This window comes from Juglans regia, unplaced genomic scaffold (genome assembly GCF_001411555.2).
Source record: "Juglans regia cultivar Chandler unplaced genomic scaffold, Walnut 2.0 Scaffold_681, whole genome shotgun sequence".
Taxonomy (NCBI): Eukaryota; Viridiplantae; Streptophyta; class Magnoliopsida; order Fagales; family Juglandaceae; genus Juglans; species Juglans regia.
In genome coordinates, this window is record NW_023361675.1 from 24469 (window position 1) to 37398 (window position 12930).

At 32.8% G+C, this 12930-nt stretch overlaps 1 protein-coding gene across 1 annotated transcript; it reads left to right on the plus strand.

Moving 5' to 3' along the window:
• Nucleotides 1–9519: 9519 nt before the first annotated feature.
• Nucleotides 9520–10502, plus strand: LOC108987851 (glutathione S-transferase T3-like). Its single transcript, XM_018960877.1, has 2 exons — nucleotides 9520–9951; nucleotides 10059–10502. The coding sequence occupies exons 1-2, from the start codon at nucleotides 9520–9522 to the stop codon at nucleotides 10500–10502; spliced, it is 876 nt and encodes a 291-aa protein (XP_018816422.1).
• Nucleotides 10503–12930: the final 2428 nt, after the last annotated feature.

Genomic DNA, 12930 nt, shown 5'->3' on the forward strand with positions numbered 1-12930 from the left:
TTTTTTTAATTTAAAAAATTTTAAAAATTTAAAAAGAAAAAAATAAAAAATAAAATAAAATAACTAGCGATCATTAGGAGCGGTACTACGTAGAGTGGCACCGCTCTTTGCTATAATATTTTCGCTAGATGTGGAGTAAACTGCACCCATGTCTAAAAAATTTAATTAATTTCTCTCCTAATTTTTCCACTATTGGCACTATCATATTCAGTTTTGCTACAGGCAACTGCTCCACGAAATCGTCGAGAAATCAGGAAACCATGTTGGCTAATCTATTATTAAAAAAAAGAAGGAAAAAAGAAGAAGAAAGAAGATAAAGATAACAGACGAAACGAAAAAGAGGAAAACTTCAGAAGAAAAAGAGATCACGTCTAGCTTTGGAAGAAAATTATGCAATTTTAAGTCTGGAAGAAAGAAGAGATTGTCGTCGTCGTCGTCTTCTGGTCTGGAAGAGCTCTGCGTCGTCGCATTCATGTGGGTGTCTCGTCTAGGGGTGGGCAGCAAGGCCCTACATCCTGTTGATCCGCCCCGTTCACCCCGCCCCCACCTAGCATGGGCGGGGGTTTCGGCCCGCTCAAGCGAGGTTCGTGGGCCCTCGCCCACACCCCAAGACAATTGCGGAGGCGGGGAAAGGAGGGGGTGAAGCCCCGCTCTGCTTTTCCCCAGCCCCGCTTAATATATATATAAATATATAATTAAAATTATATATATATAAAACAAACCCCATAAATAAAGTGAAACGATGCTGTTTTGTCATGGACAAAACGGTGCCGTTTCACTTTTAGTTAAGGTTCCTCCCCCTCCCTGCATCTTTCTCCTTCAGCCCTTCTCGAACTCTCCTCTCTCACTCTCTCTCTGTCTCGATCTCTCTCAGTCTCTTGCGCTCTCTCAGTCTCTCTCATTCGAACTATTCTCTCTCTTCGTCTCGCACGACTGCACAAGTAGCACAAGTATGAGACTTCCACTTTCCAGTTACTCCACCGTCGGTCCGTCGTTTACTCGTGCGAACTTAAAGTTATTTTTCACTTTGAATTCACCACCACTCAAAGGTAGGGGTGTAACCGGTCCGGTCTGGTCAGGTTTTGGACAAAATCTAGGACTGAACCGATATGTACTGGTTTTGTATTTTTCAAAACCGATTACGCCTCGATTACCCTCCTAAACCGGTACCTCCGGTTTTACCGGTTTCCAGTCCGGTTTTCCCATTTTTTTTAAATGTAAAAAACATATAATAAAGTGTTACTTATTATGATAAAATGTTATTAATAATTTAATATATATATATATATGTATTATGTTTAAAGCATATGATCAATTAAATTTTCATCTTTAAGATTAAACTTTTATTTGATAAATCATAACAACATTATCTTATATATAATTATATTAATAACATATGATCAAACAAATTACAAATGTTCATATTTAAAATTAATATTTTATGTTATAATTTATAAGTTATAATATGAAATTATTTCATATATGATATATAATTATATATTAAATAATATATAATTATATATTATATATATAAATATTTTGTATAACATATAAAATTAAATTTTTTTTTTCCAACCGGTCTGGTTCGGTCCCGAAAACTACGGAACCGAAACTGGACCAGATCTAGCCAGTTTTCATAAAATATGAATCGGTTCCAGACCGAACCGGTTCAAAATCGGACCAATTAGTACGGTTCGGTCCGGTCCGGTTTGTACCGGTTTCTCGGTTTAAATTTACACCCCTACTCAAAGGTAAGAAATTTGAAACCCTAGACTTTTTTTTTTTTTTAGTTTTGGATTGGAGATTGGAGGAAGGTTGGGTTGAATCGGAGATGGAGGATGTCAATAATTGTGAATTTGTGTGCTGTGGAGAAATTTATGCGTGTTTTTGATTCGTGTGTTTGTTTGTTTGTTTCTATTTTTATTTTTGTTTTTGTATAATCTGAAACCCATTCTTGAAATTTAGGGGTTTCAATTGAAACCCCTTAAATTTTAAGGTTTCGGATTGAACCCCTTGAGTTAGGGGTTTCAATTGAAACCCCTATTTTTTTTAAAAAAAAAAAATAGATAAATTTGAAATTTACATTAAAAAAAATGTTTTTTAATAATAAATTTCGTTTTTAAATAGGATGTACGAGATTTACATGTTATCAAATATTTTAAATAGGATGCAGTTTTTTCTTTTAATGAATTGCCGTATTGCAATTACATAATTTGCATGTTATCAAACATGCGCATATAATAAAAGATATTCGTTCAATCTGTTTTTTCATGCTCTGCCATTTTCTTCATTTTAAATAGCAAGTTAGAAATATTCGGAAAAAACATAATAATACACCTAAAAATTTTTTATAATTATTTTACTATTTAAAGGTCCATAAACTAATATGATTGTAGCACTTCATTAAAAAGTATTTTCAATCTTACATAATTACTCTTTATTCTAAATAGAATTACAAAATAGTTGCAAACTACTTATGGGTTTATCTTTAATGGCCCAAAAAATGCATATTATAAAACAGTTATATATGAATATGGCTTGTTTACGCGAAGAAAGATAAGTCTATTAAGTTTATTTTGAAACCAATATTAATGGAAATAATAATGTGATTAAGTGCATGTTTGGAATTACAGTGAAAAATATAACTTATAACTTTGAGGTTTATAACTTATTAAAAAACTATTTGTTGTTTAATAATTATATGTTTAAAACACTTTCAAACATGTTACATTTGTTCTATTAAAAAGTTTTTAAGATTTATGTAAACATTTTTTAAGAGTCATAACACAACTCCAAACAAGCCCTAAATATGTTCAATTGATTTCATTCCATTTAATTTGTGCACACCACGTGTTCCTGAGTTCCCAATATATGACACATGATATTTAATAAAAATGATGCTACTCATCATCCTATATTATACACTTTATATATATATATATATATATATATATATATTTGTGCATGTGTTTTTTTAATTTTATTATTTTTAAACTAATTGAGTTGTTCTCATACTTGTTATAAGAAAAGTGAAAAAAAATTAAAATAGGTGTAGTATGTAAGGATGAATGGATGATAAGTGGGATTATTTATTTAATAATAAAGTAATACTACTCATCATTCATTTTAATATCATCCTCTCATCATCCCATCATGTTGTATTAAATGATTGGAAACTATTTATAATGTTTCACTTATAAGCCTATCATTTAATGTCATATTAATAAATGTTGAGTTAGGGATTTCAATTGAAATCCCTAAATTGAGTTAGGGGTTTCGAATTAAACCCCTAAATTGACCTAGAAGCTGTTTCTGGGCCCTTTTAGGCCTATTTCAACAGTTTCTGGGCCTTTGGCCCAGTAGTGTGCGGGGGGCGAACGGAGGATCCCCTCCACCTGCACCCCGTTATCCGGGACGGGGTCTCCCGCCCCCGCACTCCGGGGGCAGGGGGCGGAATACAAAATGGCCTCCCCGCCCATGCAGGGGCGGGAGGTGGGGTGGGGGCTACCCCACCCCGTAGGGGGCGGGTAGCACCCTTAGTCTCGTCCATCTCTGCTCCTCTTTGCGTGAACAAGTGGTAGATCTCGTCCATCTAGTGCACGTAAAGAACTGGTAGCGTCGAGTGTTTGAAGTTTTGCTTGACTCCATAATCTGCAAGGTTTATCATAGCCGTCACCAAGAGTTGACCTTTGACCGCCTTATTCTTTCGAGCATCATACACGTAAAACTCTAAGTTGTTCTTCAAAAAACTTTCATGGGCTGTGCCTTTTCTGGATACTTCCCTATATAAAGTAACCGGAAGCCTGGAGACTCGCCGATTCCAATTCTTCCATCCCTAACACCACAAGTAAAGGACCCAAAAGTTAAAAAGAAAGATCTTCGATTCTGAGAATAAGAAAGAGAACGAAACAAATCTAAAATCTCCAACAATCTTGCTTGCATACATATAACCCACTCCACTCATTCAACTACACTAAACATCATTTTATATGCCACGAGAAGAGTCTCACAAATGATTAGTCAATGAAGAAAATAATAATAGAGTATACCGAACCAAAACAAAATAATATTGGAGTAAACAATCATTTGTAAATGCATACGCTTCATAGTCTCTGGAATAGAACAAAATAGCAAAAACAATTCCAACTCCTGTCGAAGCAGTTAATGAAAATTGTAACAATTGGTAAGAGAAGAAATGAAAATGAAAATGAAAAATTTTATTTAAAAAGTTCCAGTCGCAGTCAATTCAATTATTTGAAAAAAAAAGGGAAAAATAGAAGATCAGCCTAACATTTAGAGCAATGAATCAAGGACGAAAGAGGGATAAGACGGAAACAATAATGCATGATAAGGCTGGAAAAAAGCAGCAGATCTAGATAAAAGAATCAAACACGAGTGGGGAAGGTGGAGGACGAAGGACGGAGATGGAAGGGAGCTATGAAAATGGCAGAAAATGGGTGTCGATTTCGAACTGGGGGAAGACAAATGATGGAAGATAGAAGGAAATTTTGAAATGGGAAAAACAACGCCATTTATATTTTGCCACGTGGGATAAGGTGTCCCCGTCGTCCTCTGGCCGGTTGTCTATAGAGTTTTTCTTCCAGTATTTTCATTTCAGTCCATCTCTCTCAATAGTGACTTTCTCAATGACACGATGAGATGCATTTCAAATTTAACGAGACAATCTCACCATTCTTTACAGTACCTTCAGCAAGGAATATCTGACTCTCTTGGTAATGGTCTCCTAATATAATATCTGTTTTTTTTTGGGGAATCAATTTATGTTTTGTTTTAGCTTAAAAATTTGGATTAATACGAAATAGGACATAATTATATGATATTGAATTTTGATAAATATTGTAAATATTATATGAATATATCATTTGTAGTTAGAGAAAATATTTGAAATCATTAAAAAATATTAGAAAGTATATTATTTAAATAATATAGAGAAAAATAAAAAAGTTGATCTATAATGTATTATAAATGTCAATAGATAAAATAGAAAAATTGGATTTTAGTGATGTATATTAAATGAAAGGATAAAGAAGTCACTGTGAATGCACTTAGGGGATGTTTGTTGAATAAGATGAGATAAGAATTTTGTGAATATGAATGAATTGATTCGAGTTAAGATATTTTATTGGGGTTTGGGAAGAGGGAGAGACTGGTGAATAAAAAATATTATAAAATCAAAATATTGTTAGCATATAATTTTTATTTAAAATTTTAGAAAAGTAACATTGTTCAAATAAAAAACATATGTACGGTGAATGAGATGAGACGAAAAATTCTCAAAATATTTAATTTCTTTCTCAAATATTATTTAAATAGAAAATATTTTAAAATTTCAACTTTTTATCTAATCATTATCCAATCTTTACAATTTTTTAAACTCTCAAAACAAGACATTTTTAAAATTTTAAATTAAAATTTTATTAAAAAATTATATACAAATAATATTTTAACTTTATAATATTTTTATTTAAATTTTTCGTCATTTCTTAAAATCTAATAAATTTCTTAACTCAAATGATTTCACTATTATTTGAAAAATTCTAAAATACTACAACTATCCAAATTTGTTCTCGTTTATAATAAAAATAATTTTATAACACGATAAAACCCTATTTGGAATTGCACAGAAGTCTTAAAAAATGTTTAAATAACCTTAAAATTTATTTAATACAAAAATTAGTTTGTTTTGGTGTTACATATTAAAAAAAAAATTTAATCTCAAATAAGTTAAAATGTACTTTTGAGCAAAAATTTCATTTTGGTGTTTTTCCTCAAACATGCTTTTCAAGATAATGCGGGGCGTAACTCGAATTTTAAAAATATTCTCAATAGACGAAAATACCCATGCAATTTTAGGATATTTATAAATTTTAAAATTTAAAGAATATGATCATAATTTTTTTAAAAAATAAAATGATAGTCTTTTCTTCATCAAAAAACATATTTTTCATTTGTTTTCAAATAAATATAACATGTTGGAGAGTGCTTTAATATATAATACCCTAACAACCTAATTTTTTCATTAAAAAATTTTTAATACTATATAAACACTTTTTAAAACTCTTACTGCAACCACAAACAAAAACTATAAGGGCCTATTTTGGGTTGCAGTAGGAGACTTAAAAAAATATTTAGATCACTTTAAAAGCTATTTAATAAAAAGTAAATTTATTTGGGTGTTACATATTCATACATTTTTAATTTCAAATAAGTTAAAAAGTACGTTTAAGAAAAAGTATTATTTTAAAATTTTTTCTCAATCATTCTTTTATGAATAATACGGAACGTAATTTGAATTTTAAAAAATTATGAATGGACTTAAGTACCTAAACAACTTTCAGATAATTACAATTTTCAAACTTTCAAGAATATGATTATAATTATTTAAAATTTAAATAATCGTCATTTATATCTTAGAAAACACTTTTTTTAATTTATTTATAGATAAATGTAATGTATTGAAAAGTGTTTTAAATATATAATTATCAAATAATAAATAACTTTATAATAATAAAATTTATTATTTAAGTAATAAAATGAAAATCTTAAAACTATAAGCTATATTTATATTTCTTGTCCGAATCTAAAAAATTGCATAAAGTTATCTTCACGATTGCAATCTCAAGATTCTCAATCATTAAGGTCTGGTTTGGGTATAAAAAATTGGTTAGTGATAGGATTATTATTTTATTATTATCTATCTACTATTAAAATGTATTTTAAATTTTTTTATTTTTTTTTTTGTTTTCTTTTAAATATTTTTTTAACATCTTTAATCACTAAGAAAAAATTAAAAAAAATATAATATAACTTTATTAATACACACTTCTTTAATCATTAAGTAAAATAAAAAAATTAAAAAAAAAACAAATATAAAAAGAATAATAAATAGATAATAATAGGGTAATAATCCTATCATTATTTTAAAAAGTATTTTATCACATCTCATATTATTATTATAATTTTTTTAAGTTTTTAAATAAAATATAATAAATAATTTAATTTTTCAAATATCAAAATAATAATATTATTAAAAAGTAAAATTTTATTAACCTTTCGAATTTTATTTAAACTCGCTATCTAACCCGCCTAAAAGCATTGGCAATGAACTAGCCATTTGCCAATGCAAGTCTAACTTAAAAGTAAAAAGAGAAAAAAATGCCCACATCGGCCTAGCTAAATATCTAAAGTTCAACATTTTAACTACAGTAATTCTCCATCTCTCGCCAAGTCTGGCGAGCTACTGCACACACACCAAATGTTTATTTTATCATTTCTTGACTCCCGCTTAAACTTTTCCCTCGATTTTTCCCTATCTTCTTCCCGAAACCACATTTCTTCTTTTTTTCTTTTCTCTCCCGAAAATCATTCTCTTCCTTTCTTTCTTTGCCCTTCTTTGTCTTCATCCCGAAACCCCCATTTTCTCTTTATTTTTTCTTTCTCCCGAACTCCTCTTATTTTCTTCTTCGACCTTCTGTCTTCGAAGCCGATTTCTTCTTTATTTTCTTTCTTTCTCCCGAAACCCATTCGAATCCTTTCGTCGTCACCCTTGTATTTCTTTCTCCCAAACCTTCTCTCCCGAAACTCCTTCTCTTCTTCTCTTCCGGCCTTTTCTTTCTCTCATCTTCTTCTCTTCTTCACCCTTTTCTTTGTTTCTCCCGAAACCCCCTTCTCCTCTTATCTTTTTCGCCCTTTTACGCCTTCTCCCGAAACTCCCGAAACATAGCAGGTCTTCTTCATCTTCTCCTCACTGGAAGTGTCGACTGGTGATAAGTTTTCTCACTCACTCTCTGTTTTACTCACGGGGTCTCACATCCCCGATTATTTAAACACGCACACACTCAGAAATCTTTGCTTTCACATGATTAAATTTTTGGGTTTTACAATAACAGAGTTGGAGGCAAACACAATCACTGGACCGTGTGGCACGCTCGTGAAAGCAATCGATCCCCACGTCCAGGTTTAGGTATGGATGATGCTGTTTTGAGGATTGTTTGCAATTTATACAATATTTATTTGGGGATGTATATTTTTTTTTTATAAGAATTTGTGGACTGTATATATAGACGTGATTTGTGGAGATTTATGAGGGTTTTATTTATTGGATTCAAACCTTGTGCAATGTTGTTGGTTATTGGTATTCTGTTAGTGGAATTGTTATGATTATGCCTCTGTTATTGCAAATCTTTGACTGTGTTCATATAACTTCAAGACACAGAAATTGACTACCATATTAATCGATGACTACACTTGGGTCCCATCAAATGTAAAGGCTGATCATCAACTGAGAAATGGACTGTTAGTGTGCTGAAATTAGTTAGAAGATATTAAGGCCATATGGTCTGTACGTATGAACTCAAACTAGTATTGAACTTTGTAATAGGAACATCATACATGCCTAGAATTTATGTATTCAACTTTGGGAATTCATAAAAGTAATGTTGCTAGTGGGAATGTGTGAAAACTATAAGGGTCTGAGCCTACCTAAACTATAATGTGTGAAAACTTTGGGAAAAAAATCAAAGTAAAGTAATTTATGCTAACTTTCATAATTATCTTCTAAATGAATTTTGTGAGCTTGTTTTCAAAGCCTATAAGGGTCTGAGCCTACCTAAAGCCCCTATACATGTATCATTTGAAATGTGTGTAACCAAAAGTGAGTTACTGTGGCATTCTGTAAACGGTCCTCTTGGTTTTGCATGTCTCGGTTTTATGACTGTTTTGCTGGACTGCTTTGGTTTTCTGGACTGCTTTGGCATTATGATGGTGCTATTTAGATCCTACCATATTTTACCACATTTGTTTCCTTTTCCTTCTAATTTTTTTAAACTTTGCTTGTAAACTGTTAAGTTCTATTCTGCCTAGCTATTGCCAATACTTTGCTTGTAAAAAAAGTTTAATTTTTTTAAACTTGGCCGCATCTTTTGCCAATATGACTAGTGGAAGGAGATGAGAATGAGCCATTGATGTACTTGGGAAGGTGGGTGTCTTGAATTTTTAAGGATAAACATTGTTGGAATTCGGTTGAATTTGGACCACATGATATCCACTGCTTTTGTTTTATGAATCATACAGCATATTGATTTTTTTTGCTTATTTTTGGCTACTCTTTTCAACCTACCTAGAATGCAGATTTTTGGTATTTGTTCACATTCTTCTCTCCCTCTTCTATGTGCATTCTCTGAAAATAGATACCCCACTAAATGGTTGTTTGCTGCTTATGGATAATATATAATATCATATATATTATGGAATGGATGTATGCTATTTTAAAATTTTTAGATTACAAAATAACCCTTGTACCTCTTATTCTTTTGGTTTTCATTATTCAATTTCCTTTGTTTATGCAATATGATGTTGAGATGTCTTGATGATGCTAAGATACTACAACATTCCATTATGAGATACTATATAATACAACAATATGATGCTGAATATTTAATATTCGACTTGAATATTGGCCAATGTTCTGATTCCTTGAAAATTTAACCATTTTCAAGGATGGACACACGTTTTGATGATGACCCATTCTTCACTACACTATTGCAAAGTGGAGGAGGAGGTTATAATAGCGCCCCAACGCAACATTGTAATGTTGTTGTCCAAGCAACCCCTAACGACGGTGAACAAAGGCATCCATCTAAAAAAGTTCAAAGAGGTGCATCGTTCACTGTTGAAGAGGATAACCTCCTCGTCTCAGCTTGGCTCAACATTAGCATTGATGCGATAAGGGGTACTGATCAAAAGTCTAGTCAATTGTGGGAAAGAATTACCTCATTTTATCATGAATATAAAAAATCCAACATTGCCAACCGTTCTGATGGTTCTTTGATGAATCGATGGTCTACGATTCAAAAATGGACAAATAAATTTTGTGCATTTCTAGCACAAGTAGAGTCATTGCACCCGAGTGGTGCAACGGAGCAAGACAAGGTATGTTGTATCACGGAGCAACGCAAGGTATGTACCATCTTCCACCATTCATGCAATTTGTGATAGACTTACTTATGAACTAACAAATATTTCTTCACTTTTTGTAGATTGAGAAGGCAAAGATGTTGTACAAAAAGATGGTAGGCTCCAATTTCACAATGGAGCACTGTTGGTGTCTTCTGAGACACCAACCAAAATGGCAGCAGCACATCTCCACCGTTGGTAAAAAGAGAAGGTCACCAGAAAAAGTGTTTGGTGAAGTTGCTGTGGACATAGCCGAGGATGACGTGGAGATTCTAGCTGAGAGACCTCCAGGCAAAAAAGCTGAGAAAGAAAAGGAGAGGAAGCGGAAGTCGATGGAAGGCAGCAATGGTGAGATCAAGATTGCTTTAGTTAAAATGACCGATGATAGAGCGACATCCATGCAAGAGCGTAGAAATTCTGTGTTGAAGGCAGAAATAGAAAAATCTTTGGTATTTGACCTAAAGAAGAGGAAGTTTGAGGCAAAGATGATACTGCTAGATCTAAGTGGCATGAATGCCATGCAGTAGCAGTATTTCGGCAGTATTCAACTCAAGATTTTTTAGGAATGGAGATCTCATTCCGGAGGTACATCTACATCTCCTTTAACTACTTATGGAGATGTCTAGAGTCTGATGTTGTTAGTATTCAATATTTTTAAACTTTTAGTGGCTGCCCAGCCACATGTGGGCTAGATAACATGTAGTTGGGTAGCAACTACAATTAATGGACTGTTAGTGATCTGATATGGACTGTTTTAGCTCATTTATGGACTGTATTGGGATGAATTGTGGACTGTATTGGGTATTTGTGAGATGCTTTGGATAATTGTTGGACTGTTTTGAGGTATTGTTGAACTGTTTTGAGGTATTTAGTGGATTGGTTTGGAAATTTGGACTGCTTTGGAAATTTGTGGACTGCTTTGTGGACTGCTTTGGAAATTTGTGGACTGTTTTGTGGACTGCTTTGGAAATTTGTGGATTGCTTTGTGGACTGCTTTGGAAATTTGTAGACTGCTTTGGCTATTTCTTAACTGTTTTTGGGATAATTTGTGGACTATTTTAGCTCATTTATGGACTGTATTGGGATGAATTGTGGACTGTATTGGGTATTTGTGAACTGTTTTTTGGATAATTGTGGACTGTTGTTACTTGGGAAATTTGTTGACTGCTTTGTGGACTGCTTTGGCTATTTCTAAACTGTTTTTGGGATAATTTTCTTCTATTTTAGCTCATATATAATTTGGTTATATATGTATTAGGCTTCTTTAGTGTCAAGATTTTCACAAAATAATATGTTTCTTGTCTTGCATTTGACATTTCAAGTGACTGCTTTTGATTAACCATGCAGGAAATTTGCGTGAGCCTTTTGGCTTACATGTTATTCTTTCACATTCGTTTTTTTTTTTTTTCCCAACTTTATTTATAATCTTAATAAGATGTGAGTTTGAAATGTTCATTTGAACCCCTCCCCCCGTTTCCACCTCTTCCTTCCTGCTTTATGTATTGGACATTTTATCGTTGCTATTAAATTTTCTTCTTTTGTTTTAGACATTGGGAGAGGGGATGTTTCAGCTTTATTCACATCTTGAAATGCTATCACTAAAACATAACAATGAATCCGATTGAAATGCTATCACTAAAACATAACAATGGATGTAAATGAATATTTCTAAAAACTGAGGAATATTTGTAAAAATTGAAGATTTACAACATGACAAATTAGAAATTTAACATCATAGCTTTACTTAAAGTTGAATGCAGAATTAAAAATTACATGAATTTCAAATTCTAAATTATAAATTAGAAACATAAATGCAAATTACGTACGACCATGAATATTCCATAAATGCTCGATAAGGTCGGTCTGGAGTTGACTATGAGTGCTTCTATCTCTATTTCGATGATGTTGTGCAATGAACTCTATGAATTCAGGTATATTATCACGCGAAATTGGCTCATTTGGAGTCTCCCATTTGTTCATAAATAAATTGCTCAGCCCCGAGATATAGATGCCGCTCATCTTCAACGATCATATTATGTAAGATAATGCATGCGTACATAATATCTTTTAGTACTTCAAAACGAAAAAACCTCGCAGGTCCACGCACAATTGCAAATCTACCTTGGGGTACTCCAAATGCACGCTCGACATCTTTCCTTGTAGACTCTTGGCAAGCAGCAAAGTGTTTTTTCTTATTTCCCTGAGGAGATGGAATTGTTTTCACTAATGTTGCCCACGAAGGATATATACCATCTGCAAGATAATATCCCATTGTATATTCATGACCATTGATTGTATAATTGCACGGAGGAGCACGACCTTCGGCCAACGTAGCAAAAACAGAAGATCGATCAAGTACGTTGATATCGTTATGCGACCCAGGCAAACCAAAAAAAGCATGCCATATCCAAAGATCATAAGATGCAACAGCTTCTAAAATAATAGTAGGCTCATTCACGTGACCAGAATACATACCTATCCATGCAGTAGGACAATTCTTCCATTTCCAATGCATACAATCAATGCTACCCAACATACCTGGAAATCCACGTTTTTGTCCGGCATCTAGTAACCTCACTATATCACTGCTGTTTGGAGATCTCAAATACTCACCCCCAAAAATTGAGACAATTGCCTTAACAAATTTTTTTCATGCTTTGCCGTGCGATGCTTTCTCCGATTCTTATGTACTCGTCCATTAGATCTGCGGTGACCTCATATGCTAGCATCCTAATTGCCGCAGTTATCTTTTGAAGGGAAGACAATTCAAGCCTCCCACTGGCATCTCTCTTTTGGACAAAATAATTATCGTGAGAGACTATTGTATCATGTATGCGTAAAAAAATATTATGACTCATTCGAAACCTCCTCCTAAAAAGATATGGCGGATATATTGGTGTTTCAGCAAAATAATCATTTCAAAGGCGTTGATGACCTTCGAATGAATCACGTCTG

Bases quoted from the DNA above. Each gene is read 5' to 3' on its own strand.
- LOC108987851 (XM_018960877.1), top strand. From the start codon at position 9,520: ATGGACACACGTTTTGATGATGACCCATTCTTCACTACACTATTGCAA. The intron at 9,952-10,058 runs GTATGTTGTATC...CACTTTTTGTAG, and splicing joins GTGCAACGGAGCAAGACAAG to ATTGAGAAGGCAAAGATGTT.